Source organism: Theileria annulata, chromosome 1 (assembly GCF_000003225.4).
Source record: "Theileria annulata chromosome 1, complete sequence, *** SEQUENCING IN PROGRESS ***".
NCBI classification, from domain to species: domain Eukaryota; phylum Apicomplexa; class Aconoidasida; order Piroplasmida; family Theileriidae; genus Theileria; species Theileria annulata.
Window position 1 is genome coordinate 2311140 of NC_011129.2, and position 15065 is coordinate 2326204.

At 35.1% G+C, this 15065-nt stretch overlaps 7 protein-coding genes across 7 annotated transcripts, besides 3 other annotated features; 4 read left to right on the forward strand and 3 right to left on the reverse strand.

Moving 5' to 3' along the window:
• Positions 1-250: 250 nt before the first annotated feature.
• TA19030 (uncharacterized protein) lies at positions 251-904 on the forward strand (the record flags this gene model as incomplete). Its single annotated transcript, XM_949487.1, has 1 exon — positions 251-904. One exon carries the CDS (start codon positions 251-253, stop codon positions 902-904), a length of 654 nt encoding a protein of 217 aa, XP_954580.1.
• Positions 905-1049: 145 nt separating this feature from the next.
• Positions 1050-2600, reverse strand: TA19025 (uncharacterized protein; the record flags this gene model as incomplete). The annotated part of the gene is made up of 6 exons (XM_949488.1): positions 1050-1145; positions 1178-1581; positions 1612-1664; positions 1697-1814; positions 1873-2326; positions 2385-2600. The coding sequence occupies 6 exons, from the start codon at positions 2598-2600 to the stop codon at positions 1050-1052; spliced, it is 1341 nt and encodes a 446-aa protein (XP_954581.1).
• A 698-nt stretch (positions 2601-3298) lies between these two features.
• TA19020 (uncharacterized protein) lies at positions 3299-4567 on the forward strand (the record flags this gene model as incomplete). The annotated part of the gene is made up of 1 exon (XM_949489.1): positions 3299-4567. One exon carries the CDS (start codon positions 3299-3301, stop codon positions 4565-4567), a length of 1269 nt encoding a protein of 422 aa, XP_954582.1.
• Positions 3335-3403: a sequence feature (1 probable transmembrane helix predicted for TA19020 by TMHMM2.0 at aa 13-35).
• An 80-nt stretch (positions 4568-4647) lies between the features above and the next one.
• Positions 4648-8034, reverse strand: TA19015 (uncharacterized protein; the record flags this gene model as incomplete). Its single annotated transcript, XM_949490.1, has 12 exons — positions 4648-4701; positions 4753-4821; positions 4883-5931; positions 6000-6458; positions 6489-6536; positions 6611-6881; positions 6920-7087; positions 7157-7300; positions 7336-7461; positions 7520-7591; positions 7651-7791; positions 7846-8034. 12 exons carry the CDS (start codon positions 8032-8034, stop codon positions 4648-4650), a joined length of 2790 nt encoding a protein of 929 aa, XP_954583.1.
• Positions 8035-8405: 371 nt separating this feature from the next.
• On the forward strand, positions 8406-10442 carry TA19010 (protein disulfide isomerase precursor, putative; the record flags this gene model as incomplete). The annotated part of the gene is made up of 7 exons (XM_949491.1): positions 8406-8498; positions 8571-8726; positions 8796-9170; positions 9236-9688; positions 9754-9932; positions 10057-10181; positions 10249-10442. 7 exons carry the CDS (start codon positions 8406-8408, stop codon positions 10440-10442), a joined length of 1575 nt encoding a protein of 524 aa, XP_954584.1.
• Positions 8430-8498: a sequence feature (1 probable transmembrane helix predicted for TA19010 by TMHMM2.0 at aa 9-31).
• A 48-nt stretch (positions 10443-10490) lies between the features above and the next one.
• TA19000 (transcriptional adaptor2-related protein, putative) lies at positions 10491-12711 on the reverse strand (the record flags this gene model as incomplete). Its single annotated transcript, XM_949492.1, has 5 exons — positions 10491-11702; positions 11797-11931; positions 11991-12058; positions 12127-12365; positions 12533-12711. 5 exons carry the CDS (start codon positions 12709-12711, stop codon positions 10491-10493), a joined length of 1833 nt encoding a protein of 610 aa, XP_954585.1.
• A 619-nt stretch (positions 12712-13330) lies between these two features.
• On the forward strand, positions 13331-15062 carry TA18995 (ubiquitin-activating enzyme e1, putative; the record flags this gene model as incomplete). The annotated part of the gene is made up of 3 exons (XM_949493.1): positions 13331-13703; positions 13755-14578; positions 14625-15062. 3 exons carry the CDS (start codon positions 13331-13333, stop codon positions 15060-15062), a joined length of 1635 nt encoding a protein of 544 aa, XP_954586.1.
• Positions 14906-14911: a sequence feature (GPI-Anchor Signal predicted for TA18995 by DGPI v2.04 with cleavage site probability 0.15599999 near 526).
• Positions 15063-15065: the final 3 nt, after the last annotated feature.

The window sequence follows — 15065 nt, forward strand, 5'->3', positions numbered from 1 at the left end:
AAAGTATATAAAATGTTAATTATAGATATTAGATCAAAAATTACACCACATTTGATCTCTGAAATAAAAAATTCATTTCTTATTCCTTCATAGTTCTCATTAAAACTTTTTTCTTGATTTTTTTAATTATTTTTAAGAATTTGTTATAATTTAATATAAATGTGTCATTGTTCGATATTGGAATCATCAATAAGATGTGTATGTCATCATTAGTTGCCATAAACCTGGCTGTAATAAAAATCTTTATATAATGGAACTATTTTATACACCTAAAAAATCGTTGTACAGTAAAAAAAATGATGTGATCGCAGAGAAACTCCTTGAAGATTTGACCAAGGATTGGCATTTTTCAGAATCCTTCAAAGCCGATGTTTTTAATAATGGTAATTCACCCAGTGTTTCTAACTTCCCATATGCTTACACTCAATCAAAGGGTTATGATTCTAATTCTCAATACATGTATGGCTCACTGATGACCAATGATATGCCTTGGCAGAATAAGTGGTATCTAAGGTTTGACCCTCCAAAGACTGCAGTTGAACTGGGTATCGACCAGTACTGGAGCTATGAGGCACCCAAGCTTTCAGAGTTTTCTGAGTCCTCTAAATTTGATCTCAAATCTACCGAGCCATCAGGTATTTCTCAGCTCGGCAAAACATCGCTTTCTAACCTCAAGAGCATGGCAACTAAAGTTTTATCTGGTACAACGCATGACGCACTAAAGAGAGAAGCTTATCGCAGGGAATCTTTTAAGGCTGATTCCGAAGTCGACTATGTCAGTGTTGTTTCGTCCCACCTCAAAATGCCTGCCAATGAGTCTGGCCAGGAGAAGCTTTCAATATTGGAGAACTTTAAAAAGAACGTTGCTAAAACTCATAAAATTAAACAATCTAAAAAGAGATAATTCTCTCTCTCATCTCGCCATTTTACTATTGGTTTTTGTGATTTATAATGTATATGATTCCCATATATATTCATTATTATATGTATTATATTTTATAAGACTTTATAGTATATGAATGTATGATCAAAAATTAATGAAATTTAATTTATTCAGATGTAATCATTTGTTTCGTGATGACGTTACGTACTCCTATGTTATCCTCTACCACCTTTTCCAGTACCGAAGATAGCTGATTTAAGACCTAAACAGTTGATTTAATATAAATGAACATACAGCCTTCAAATTCTCCACTGCTTCGTGAGCTGATAATGTTCCCGTTTTTGGTGTTTTATCTGATTCTGGCTCATATGATTCATTTTCAGATTCGTTCATTTCATCATCAGATTCAGTTTTATTAAAATTCCCTTCATCTTCATTATCATCGTTTTGTTCATAATCGGGTTCATCATCATTCTCATTATCTTCTTCTGAGGGATTTTTTAGCTGTAGGAATCGTTCTGGTTCCATGGAGTCTGTTTCAGATTCGTCAGCCAACTGTTCTGACTCCTTTGATTCAGTTGGTTGATCATTTTCATTTGATAAATCTGGTTGGTTTGTGCTATCATTTACATCAATTTTGGTATACCTGTAGCCGTCAATAATATATTCAAGAGCATTAAGTGATGTGTATATTTTTTCTAAAAAACTTAATAAAATTATGATATTACCTGGAGTTGATAAATCACCGGGATCTGGAACAGGAAGGTTTTTTTGTTTTGCTCTAAATGGTGCATTAGTTTAAAAAATACTTACCGTTCATATAGACTAATAGTGGCATCTCGAATTGACTTTAAAGGGTCAACCTTTTCCTCCTCCTGTTTAGTCACGGGTGTTGTTGTCGTGTTTGTTATTATTATATTCCCAGCGTCATCTATATTTAAATTAATAATATTTAGGACATAACTTATATTTAACTAGCTGAAATAAACCTTTAGGAAGGGTGTGTTTGTTGGTTTCTGTGTTGTACGTTCCTACTTTATACTCGTTAAGTAGTTTATCTGCGTTTTCTTTCGCTTGTTTTGCAGAGTCCATCATGTTACCGGTATCAAAATTCATACTCTTCATTTGTTCCTCTTTCTCAATGTCGTCAACAATTTTCTTATTATCGTCCTCTTTAGATGGATGGTCCTGAATTCCCTCTGAATTATATTCATCGTTGGTAAAAGATGTGTTCGTCTGTGTGTGATCTTTCACATTATCTATACCAGAGTTGTTAGGGTTAAATTCATCCGAAAATGTATCATCCTTATGATTATCCCGTTCATCATCCCCTTGATTGTAGGTTTCATGTTCGTTATCATTTGTTTCATTTATAAATTTATTGTCTTTCTGGCTATTTTTCTCATCATAATCAGAATCATAACTGTTTTCTTCATAAACGTCCTAAAATTAAGTATAAAATAAGCAGTTAGTAGTGAAATAAGAACAATATACAACAAACTTCTGGTGGTTCCTCATGGAAAGTTAGATTTTTACTTCTCGATGAATTTTTCATTGAATTTTTATTTTTGGTGTGCATGAAAAGTGTATTTTTAGGGACTTTAAGTGAATTTAATTGCGATAGAATTGGGGCGAAGTTGTATATTTTCCTGTTTTTAGTGTATACAAACACACATTTAAATAGAATCAAGTATAACAAATATTTATGTTTTTCCATACTTAAATTTAAATTTAGACTGTCTAATTGAGTAGAAAGGAAAATAATATCCCTTAAGTATCACACATAATGTATTTAAAAAGAGAAATAAAATAATACAAATTTTCAAAAGATAATATTTATATTAAATTAAGCAAAAAATTAATAACTTTTGTACACATGTCAAATTTAAGTATAATAATCTGAAAACTCTAATTAAAATATATCGGGCATTAGAATCTGCAATAAAAATAGTTTATAGCAATTGATTTTAAATAAATAGGTTTATACAGCTTATAAGATTATATTGGTGATTAATTTAAGAGGTATAAATTTGATGAGTTTGAGGAAGGCGAAAGGGTGATGTCGTTTTTGGAAAGTATTAAACTATCTTATAACTGGGTAAAAAATATATTCTATTAATAATATTTATTTAATTTGTGTGATTTAAACTGTGATGTGTAAAAAAATAAGTACTAAATTCAAAGATTCGTTATATATAACAACATACATAGAACTGTATGTAACAACTATAAAATGTAACAAGGAATAATAAAAAATGAAATGAAAAGGATGTAATTAATTGGTTATTAATTTAATAGATTTGTGTAGTTGTTTTGTGTAGTGCTGTGTATAGAAGGATTGATGTTAAGTACCTTTCATTTTTATTTTAACCATATTTTATAATTATTCGATAATATATAGTGATGCTGTAGTTTATGATTTTTGGTATTAAACCCAAGTGGCGCAGGGCGCCTGTAATTATATTCTTGTGTTATATTTTTGTACATTTCAATAATATAGTCTACTGTATACACTTGATTCCTTCGTACAAACTCAGTTTCGTATGCTATAAATGGCCGAACAGGTTTAGAACCCCTCCAGAAGTCGGGGATTTTGAACCTTTGGTTTCGCTACGCGAACACACCGATCATTCCTTTGAGCTAAATTCTTCTTTTACAAATAATTTGTTCAATAAACCATTTTTCTCAAAAAATCCATTTAATAAATCGTTTTTTTCGAATATCTTCCCCAACAAATCTCTGTTTTTAAATAATTTGTTCAATAAACCGTTTTTTAATAACTATTCCAAACCTTGTAACAAAAATGATGAGTCGATCCTGTCTAATTTTTGGTCTTCATTAAAGTCATATGTGAGTAGTAAGTTTTCATCAGTAAAGGGAAGTACGCTTTGTGGAAACCCCAAAAGATACACGAAGTCGGATGCTTATCTAAGGAACAATGACCTCAGGCATCTCTCGTTCTTTGACTTTTTCGATAACGCACCTAATAACCTTGGTGACTATAAAATTCGGAAGGAGTTTAATGAGTCCATGACACAGGAGTCACCATACATGGAGCTGGTCAGAACCGGGCCTTCTGGGATAATTAAACGATTTCTGAGAGTTGCTCCCTCTATGGTTAAGGACGCAATAAGCCTGACTGTATCAACACTTATCGGTTCGTTCTACAGATACAGCGCTGAGACCACAATTATCACTACAACAGACCGCCTGGCTGCACTAATACTTAACCTCCAAGTCACTGGGTATATTTATTGCAACGCTGAGCAAAGGTATAGATTATCTTCTTTGTGTAATCCAACAGGAACCTCAGTCCCAGGAGGTGTTATGAATAATCAACTGACTGACAATCAACCTGAACCGAGGGACGAAATTGAGGGCCTAAGTGTTGGCGATGAGCTTCTGAGTTATGTTCGAAGGCTTCCTCGCAGTTATATAAACGGCATTTTTGATAATATGAACCCTGAGATACTATATGCAATGAGACACTCTACTGAAAAGGCCATTCAGCTCTTAACTGTCCTGAACCACAATTATCTTGACTTTAAAGACGACCAGAAACTTATTATACAACAGACGGGCTCCTTCGCGATGCAGCTTTGCTTCTGGAAACTTGCTCTTGGATACTGTATGAGGGACCAGGAAACTAAAATCGAACTCACTAAATCACTCAATTCTCACTAATCTTGTTTTATAACTACATAATCTACTATAGAATATGCTTGTTATTTAATAAATGAATACAAATCAAATTGACTAAAGTCTTAAATTGCGATTTTTTGCTTTTTCACAGGCCTTTCATCAAACAATGCATTGTCCTATAATCATTTGTATTTTTAATTATTGGAGCATGTGGTAGTAAGTGATACCTGTAGAAATCTTAGTATATTCTCGAGTCCTTGATTAAACTCAAACGACTTCTCATTCAACGTTTCATCCTATAATAATTTAGATTTTAACATTAATTAGAGAAAAATCAGTAGCTGAATATGTTCATACTGTTTGTTTCAGCTGGTTTGAGAGATTTGTTGGAAGGGGCTGGTATTGATCAATTTCAATATTCCCTAGATCCATATTTTCCACTGTGCGTATTAGGTAATCTATTGACTCTGTGTTAACGTATAGGTTAGAGAATTTGTTATCCTTGGATGATGGGAGTAGTCTTATGAAATCGAAAAGTGCTTTACAGGGTGTGCCTGTTGAGTCTAGTGGTCTGAATTTTGGAGGCAGAATTGGACGTTTAGAGCCATGGAGTTGAACCAAAGACTCCAGTGAGGTAGTCATTTTGGGTTCAATCTCTGAGAGTCTTGACACGTTAGGTCTGCAAATCTTAGTTCCGTACTTTATCGCAGATACGTATTCTTGTGTTGGTTTATCAATAAAATCTTTTAATTCTTCAGGTTCATTATCCTGTGGTTGTGGTTTCCCTTTTTTAGTCTTTGTTTTCTTTGTTTTCGACTTATCAGCCTTTTCCACCAAATCTGACTTATCTTGTTGATTTTGGTCCTCAGTAGCTTCAGAACGTTCCGCCGTGTCGTGATCAGCCACATTTGTTGAAGGAAGTTGCGTTGAAACTGTTGAATCGTCAACTGAGTTTCGGGAAACACCATTGGTGTCAGGTGGATATGAGGATAGTCCTACAGCTCCGAAAAAGAGATTGAACTTGAAAATATTATCGAGGTGTTCAAAATCAATGCCGGAACAAAAGAGTTTCCTTCTGCTTTCAACAATGGCTCCGAGGTCTTGGGCGATTTTGCGCTTAGAATTGGTGGTAGACTTTTCAAAGGCTTCTGAAATGTCAGAATAAAGTGCAAAAACAGTCGGCTTAGACCCCTGCATGAACTGTTCACTGAATGTGTCTAGGGACAGCTTTGCTGAGATCATCGATGAAACGTATAAACTCTTGACTTTGTTAAATTGGTCCGAGGAGCCATATAAATACTCCATGTTGAGCCAGAAGTTCCATAGATGATCACGGTCCGTCTCTGTCATCTTACTACTCTTGTCCATTGATCCTGCAATTAACTCCGACAATAACACTCTAACATCTAATAATGATTATATTATATTTATTTAGTTTGTAGTCAAGATTTATATATATTAAAATCATTCATACCATTGTGTTTGCCCACATTTAGCATCGTGTTGAGGAATAAAAGTGTGTAGTTGAAATCGAAGGAGATTTTGCTTTGCGCCTGTTTGAGTATTTGAATTGCTCTATCGTAATCCTTAAAACATCTCATCTCTGTGCTCGCTGCGTACCAGTATAGGTCCCACGAGCTCAGATCAGACTTCGAGAGTATCAGTTGAACCTCCTCTCGCCACTCACTCACGTCTCTCTCCTTGCGAACAAAGTTCAGGTAATGAATTATCCCTCCCAACTCTGACTTTTCGTGGGACATGAAGTCTTTGCACTGGAGCAGTTTTCTCAGTTTCAGTTCTCCACTCAAATCCTGTTCAAGATCTGAACTTTTATTTCTTAGTCCCGGCAACACAAGCATTGCGAAATGTTCGTGGGCCTTTTCGGGTTCTCCTGACTCATCCAAATACAACGCCAATACAAATCTTAATTTTTCTAAACTCATTATATTGATTTATATGTTACCGTCATCTTTAAGGTAGTTGTTCAATACCAATTCCAATTTCTCAATCGCTAACCAAACATTAGTTATATATGTAAAGAATAAGGGTGCAATGATCTGGGTATACAAAACTGTTTAAAAGTACCTTCAGAGCGTCTATCTGAGAAAAGCAGAAACTGAAAGTATCTGTACCACATCTCCCTTGAGAAAACTAGCGGACATAGTGATCTCTCAAAGTTGAATATAACTCTTTCTATTAGTGTCTGCCTATCTGTCTCCAATGGATTGCTCTCCTCATATTTTATTATTTCCATCCAGTTATTGATGCCTCGTTTGACTTTAGATTTTGAAGACAATGTTCCTTCATACGAGAAGGCCTTGATTGGATAAACTTTAGAGTACAATTCAGTTATTTTCTAATAATCAATGAATTATGTATAAATTTTAATTTAACTAAATGTATGTAAAATAGTACTTCGTAGGCTCTCATCGACAGATTAATTACATTTTTATTGTCACCCAGTAGTTTTGTCGATAAAGTTCCACTGGAGTCAATTGTATTTTCGAATATTGAATAGGCGTCCCAAAGTGATCTCATATTATTCGTCGGTGTTTTCAGCCACTAAAGAATGTTAGTTTTATGTACATTGCTGTGCTAAGTAACTGAATTGTTATAAGATGGGATTACAACCCTGTGGAAAAGATTTCTAAGTGCGTTGACTTCGCCATAAAGCGCCAGATACGTTCTTTTGTCCTTATCGAAGTTTGCCGGTGATCTGAATGCGATTTGTTCAGTTTCATTTGGGATCAGTGGTGTTTTCAATACGTTTTGGTCCTGGTATTTTATAAAATTAAATTGTTTAAAAGTACCATCGAGAATAAATCCGGCAGAAGTCCAGACGTCATATTAAGGGATAGCAGGTTGCAGTTATATATCTTTACTAGTATCAGTGCCCATTCTCTCCATATGATATCTGATCTATAATCCAACCCAGCCTACACAATAATGTGTTTCGACAAATCTTGTTGTGATCGTGACTGTTTAAATCATTACCATTTCAATTGCATTGATAAGCGAGTGTATATACTCATGAATTGAGGCTGTGTGGTAGAGAAAAACCAAGAACTTCAGGTGCAAATCTACGAATTAATGAATTTTTAGTCATTACCATAATCGTTTAGTACTTTGAGTGCTTCCGTGAATACTTGGCTCGCTTTCGGCATATCATTCTTGTTTATGTAATACAAGGCGTGCCTGTAATAGACTTTCCAGTACTTTGGGTATAAAGAACACGATTCTTCCAGTAATTCGGTGTTCTTGCATACCTACAATTATTTATTCAGCCATGTTAAACATATTATATATATGTATGGGTATACTTTTATGTGTTTGAACCAGGAATTATCGTCTTCTGGTGTATCCAGTAGATATATGTTAGAAGGAAGGTCCGCTTCAGTTGTGGCTTTAAATTTTCCGGGAATTAAGGTGTTTGAATCCGGAAGAACTGAAACAAAAATCTTCTTGGTCACAATAAATTTATTAGACAAATCTGAATCTCTAGGCGCCATTTTGGTAATAATTACTCTCAAGTTAAAATTCTATTATTGTTGTTAGTAGTGTTTATCCATATTTGATGGTATTTTCAATAAATCAACACATTTACTGTGGAAAAAATAACCGATTAGTTTTTAAATTAATATAATTAAATTAAAACATTTTATTAAATGAGAATAAAGTCGAATTTTCAAAAATGGTATATGATGTGGGTGGTAAAACACGTTTCAAATCAACTGGAAACCAATTAATATTTTTCAGATTTTAATTTATATTTTTTGTATTTTTATAGTTTTATCGCCATTTAAATTATATATATGGATGTTTTTTTAGTTTTAACCTTGTTTTAATTCATGCTCATTTTTAAAGTTTTCAATTTTTCATCATGACAAAGTTCATCAACTGTAAAGTTATAATAATCACCCTCCTAATCGTGATTAAACTTTACATTAAACCCATTTTGGCAGGACTTGTTCTGGTATTTTTCCTTCAAATTAACCAGCTACACAGTTGCAACGTACACCTTCTAAAAGGTAGTAATGTGTTTTAGGAAGTACCCGAGGTCGCACAGTCAGATTTTGATGATTATGTAAAGAAAACAAATAGAATACCAGTTGTTTTAAATTATCCAACACTCTTCATATTTTCAACTGGAGCCATTAATGATTTCAGGAATGTTTCAACACTTCTATCTCATGACGAAAAGGTGTGGAATTATAGATATTTTGTAAATAGCCTAGAATAAAATAGTAGAAAATAGCTTAATCCTGATTAGTGTGAATTCGTAACCGTTGAATCGGCAACGCCATTCGATGGAAATATAACATCACTGGAGCCAGTAATGACGTATGTTAAAGACGGACAGACAAAGAAATACGACGGACCAATAAACCCTGGGTATATCATGAGTTGGCTGAGTAACCAGAGAGTCTGTGAAATGAGAGTCAAGGATCTCTCGAATTTCAAAGCACTTCAAAAGTCGCTGCCATCAGGACATGTACAAGTAATGATCTTGTTTGGAGAAGGACAAAACGACCCGGAAGTTGTGGAAACAGTCAGATCATTCATTTCAGAAAAGGAACTCGCAGTCCCAGTTTTATACGTACCAGATCAAGCTCTCTCAGATCAAATTGCTAAATCACTCAATCAAGTATTACCTTATTCAATTACATGTATAATATTCTATCATAAATAATACAATAATATAATTTTTAGGACCAAATAAAATATCCAACCGTATTGGTATCAAGAAACACGACACTGTTACCAAAAACCTCGTTCTACACCAACGATATGAGAAATAAGAAGGAGCTTTACGAGTTTTTGAAGGAAGAACTGATCCCGCCGATCCATTCAACTAACTCGTACATGCTCCCGATGTTCCTGGTTATGAAGAAGACGATAATATACATATTTACTAAGGAAAAAGAACTTAAAAAGTACCTGAGCGAATCCTGGATAAACACAGTCCCTAGAAAACATAGCGAAAAACTGGTCTTTCTCCACTCTAAGGGCTCAGAACTGGTGGAAAATAAAATGAACACAATACTGGCAATTGACTCTGAATACGAGGAAATAGTCGTTAGAGCATTTGTAATTAACCTTGATACGCTAGAATTTTACAAATTCAAGCCCTTGACAATAGAAGATGGAACAATATCAGAGGAGGTATCTTGAATAGTTTATTGGTACACTGTCCATGCATTTCTATGGTAGACTATAATGTATTTTAGGGAATGAATAAGTTTATTGATGACTTGGAGAATGGTAGATTAAGCCATTATGTAAAGAGTGAACTTCCGATACCAGAAAACATCGATAAGGGTCCAGTTAAAACGATTGTGGGCGAAGATTTCCACAGAAGAGTCATTGAGTCCAAGGACGATATTCTTGTGCTGTTCCTCTCATCATGGTTTCTTTTATACAGCCTTAAGATATTTATTTTTTAGTTAAAAAAATTGCCTTAACTAAGCTAAAATTTGTAGTTTATATACAAAAACTATTAATTTACTAATTATAAGTATAATGTTTTGCAGGTGTGGACACTGCCATAAAGCAAAGAGACTTTTTAGGGATATGGGAAGAAGGCTGAAAGGGTCAAATGGGCCGATTTTGGCAACGTTTGACGCCTATAACAACGAAGTCGAAGATATGGAAATCAGTAATTTTAATTATATATATACATATTTGTTTAATAAAGTAGTTGACCTAAGTAAATAAACGTTTAGGCCAATTCCCAACAATAGCGCTATTTCAAAGCGGTAATAAAACCGACCCATTGTTTTATAACGGACCAGATACCCTTGAAGATATCTCAATGTTCTTGGAAAGTAACTGCAAACACAACAAAGTGAGCGCAGAAAACATTCTGCAGAAGCATGTTTCACAGGAAACAATCTTCGAATACCATACAGAACTCTAAACATAATTTTCTACAGTGTATTACGCCAAAGATATTAAATGTTAACAGTTATATGAACCTTCGTTGAGATAGTCTCCGTTTAGCAGGGTAGTTGAGCTCGATTTTAGGCTTATGTATGTTCTTCTGAACCTTGTTTATACGATCATGATAGAATCTCGCGAGGTAAAACAGAGATTGGTCGTGGGTTTGAATGTTCGACTGCTGTGCGTTGTGTTTTACAATGCCGAACTTGATGTCGTCAAATTTCATGTCCGAAAGGTCAATGCCCTTCTTTTCAGGGTCCAGAATCACCCGAATGTTAGAGTTGTCGGGAACGTCAGAAGGGTGAGGGAAGCGCTTAATGTCTGGTAGAGGGTCGTTATTCTCAATATTAAAATCTTCAAAGTGCAAGTCCCAGATGTGTGTGATGGGGTTCTCGTAGTTGAAATCAGTGTCGCTTTGCGCATTGGAGAAGGAATTCAGGATGTCGTCGAGGTGGGACTTGGTGATGTAGAACTCGTTGCAAAACTTCTCGTTGATTTCATTCATGTACTCGGAGAGTTCGTCCTTGTGAACCACGCCGTCCTTCAAGATCTTGGCGGAGAGGCCTGAAATACGACTGAAGTGATTAACATGTTTGGTTGAAGAGGACCTTGCGGTGTTCTTTAAGAGGTCAAACTCCTGAATGTCCTTTAGGGTCCTGAGTCCTAGCGACTTCCACTGTTGCACTATTTCGAGCCTCTTTTCAAGCTCAATCTTCGCTATGAGCAGCTTTGTCAGGCTGATGTGGTCCTCTTCCGTGTGGAACCTGATAAGTGGTGAGAGTCGCCAGTAAAGCATTTTCTCAAGTTCAGTCATGTTCGCCATTGCTGTTTCTCGAGTTATGTAATCGTTCCAGAAGCGGTGCATCAAAATCCGCTTGCGATAAATACGCTCGTCCAGAAACGCGTTATATATATCAATGAGTTGGATTTTGAACTGAATTTCGGGTGGTGAGTCCCAGGGCTCAAACTCCACGTCCTTCAGAATCAGCTCCGCGTCTGGGTGATACTCGTTTTCCAGGTCATCCCTGTATACGTTGTACCCAGTAAAGTTCTGGAAGAACTTAACTTTCGTTGGGTCAGAATGAAGCAAATTGACGGCTGGTGGTATAAAGGTAGAGTGGGATCCAGTCTCCTCGGAAGAAACAATGTTATCAGAATCTGGGTTCTCAAACCTCCTGTGGTTCTTAGAGACTTCTTCATAATACTTATAAACCATATCTCTAGTCTTGGGACATTTCTACATACATTGATCATTTCATGTTATAGAATAGGTGTCAGAAAATACATTCAACTAGATAACAAAGCTAAATATATCTGTGTATTTAACATACTATGGGTGTTCTGAGATTTTTTACATTTGGGTGCGGCGATGAGCCAGTGGAAATATAAACATCATAATAGTGGTTTTCACACTCAGCCGGGGTTTTTTGTTTCGAATTCACCTTGTTCACCATCTCTGCCACTTGCTAGGAAATAATTAGAATAATCTAGGGTTTTATAGCTAATAATATGTATAAATCCATACCTTCCAGTTACCAAACCCATATTTACCAATCCCTTCTAATAATATCAACTCTTCATCTGCCGTCCAACCTAAAGCAAGTTACACAGTTATTCTGGGTATACTGTTGCATATAACTGAGTAGAAATAATTAATGAACCTTCTGAAAAGAGTTCAAATGAATTTGGTCCGATAGGAACATAATTATGAGTCAGATTATGAGGTTCAGTGCATTTGTGATTACAGGCGCAGGAGATGCATAGATCGTAGTCCAAACATTCGGCACATCTTATCCTGCAGCCTCCAACTGATAGCGATTGGTTACAGTAATTACAGTAAAAATCTACTGAAACTAATGTAGGATCGAAGTCGATAACGGATATTGAATCACTTCTGAGACTAAAGTATAATAAAGGAATATGAAGTAGTGTGTGAGGGAAATATCACCCTTTAGTATAAATATTAAAAAGATGAAATAATCTAGCTTATATCTAAATTTAAGGATAAAATATCTTTAAATAGTATTGAATATAGGTAAAAATATCAAAATAAGGGTGAAAAAATACTTGGAATTATGATTTATGGCATCCTTGGAAGAATGAATTGTCGAATTTTTATGCTCAGAGTAGTTGGAAGTATCCGAGGGTTTCTGCCTAGACCTTGTCTTAGAGAAGCGATCAGAAGAAGAAATATACTCAGAGGAGTTGAGTGAATGTGGCATTGAGGGCTTATTATGTTCAACCATTATTTTGGTTAATCAGATTTAGGATTAAAAGTTTATCTTTAAGATTATTTTCAAGTTCATTTTAAAAATAAAAATTAAGGTCTGATTTGGAATTCATAATGGAAGATTTCGAAAGATAATGAACAGAAGTTAATTTTAAACAAAATGTGAGTAAAATTTTCAGCAGAAAAAAAGAATTAAGAAACATTAATTTATTTATTTTGGAAATGTATATTAATTAATATATTTTAACCTATAAAATGTAAGATTTAAAAAAATCGCATCTTTCACATCACCACAAGCTTTCATGATTTAACGAAATCTATTTATTTACAAACACATTATAATTTTAGGCCAACCCCCGGTGGTTATTTTTATTTTTTACCTTAGTTTTACCATTTTAACTAATTTGTTCCTCCACTTATATACCACCTTTGTAATTGACTTTTTCGGGTTTAACTGCCATCACACTTCTTCATTATATTTTAATCTCTCATTCCTCTAAGACCTTATTTTGTATTATGTATTATAGCGCAAGTGTTCAATAGGGCATAAGGCTGTCACTCTAGCTGTATGGAACAACATAAATCTCTTCTTTTGTAACATAGATCAAATAAAATCAAATAATTGGCAGTTGTAAATGTTGGATGAATACTATGAGTATTTAAACAATGCGTCAATACTGTTGGTGGGAGCCGGGGGTATAGGCTGCGAAGTTATAAAAAATTTGATGCTGAACGGCGTGAAGAAACTCACAATAGTAGATATGGATACAATTGATGTGTCAAACTTGAACAGACAATTTCTTTACCTTCCAGAACACGTCAACAAATACAAAGCTGAAGTCGCACGGATGAGAGCACTTGAAATTAACCCTAAAAGCGAAGTTAAATCATTAGTTTGTGACGTTAATTCCTGGGAACCTAACGACTTACTCCAATATGATGTTGTGCTTAACGCTTTAGATAATATTAAAGCTAGATCTCACATCAATTACTGCTGCATACAGTCAGGTACTAACTTCTAGTTTCTATAAATATTTTATACACTTAATAATATTTTAGGAGTGCCTCTGATTGAATCTGGAAGTACAGGGTACAACGGCCAAGTATATCCCATCGTGAAAGATATGACGAAATGTTACGAGTGTGATCCCCTGCCAAAAACAAGCTCAATACCAGTGTGCTCAATTCGACAAATCCCAGAAAAACCAACCCACTGCATAGCATGGGCTAGGATGCTTTACCAGCTTTTGTTTGGGACACCAGACAACAATAACCTCCTTACTGATCTCTCAGTTCCAACCTTGCCTGACTTGAACAACCTGGACGAGCCAGTTGTTGTTGATTACTTGAACAGAATTTTTGATTTTTTGTTCAATTCAGAAGTTAAATCTCTACTCAAAATGGAAGAAGTCTGGATCAATAGGGATCCGCCAAAGCCTCTTGAACACCAATTTACCCTCAAACGCAAGGCAAACCAAATTGAAAAAACTTCTGAAGATGAAACTCTCAAAGATCTCGAAAAAGAACCCCCAAACTCAAAAAGGAATAAATTTGTGGTATTGGAATTGGAAGAATTGTACGAACAGTTCTCTACCAGTGTTAAGGAAATATTATTAAATAACAGTGATATGGTCGGATCATTGATATTCTCAAAGAATGATGAGGTTTGCGTCGATTTCGTTTCCTCGGCAGCTAACTTGAGAATGATTAACTTCGGCATTAAGCCCTTGAGCACTTGGGATGTTCAGTCGATTGCAGGGTCAATTGTGCCCGCAATAGCATCCACTAACGCCATTGTCGCCTCATTTCAAGTTGTACAGCTACTCCACCTTCTCAAATTTCTGAAATCAAATGATAAGTCCTTGGACACCTATTGCAGGAAAGTATCTATTTTCCTTATTTTTGTATACATAATTAACAATGTTCTAGGTTTGGATAAAATCTAGTGTAATGGGATCAAACCCCTTAGTTAAGGGTAAACTATCGCAGCCTGAGTTGTTAGAACCGCCTAACCCAAAGTGTACAACATGCCAACAGAAGTCTTTTAAGGTTAAGATAAAGTCTTTAGATCTGACTCTTCATGACCTTGTCCAGTCTGTCTTATCAAAGTCGATGGGACTTGCAATGGTCAGCCTTGACTTTAACCTCAAAAACATTTATGACGGAGAAGAGTTCGAGGAGGATCCTGAATACTCAAAGGCTGTAAGGAAGAACAGTTTGAAGTTTTATGGTCTTTCCGACAACTCTATTCTAACTGTCACGGATTTGAATGGAGATTCACAATTTGAACTAGTTCTTCAACTGGACGATGGTCTAAAATCTAATTTTTTATTACTCTACTATTCCATTTTCAAATTCTACCACTAATTA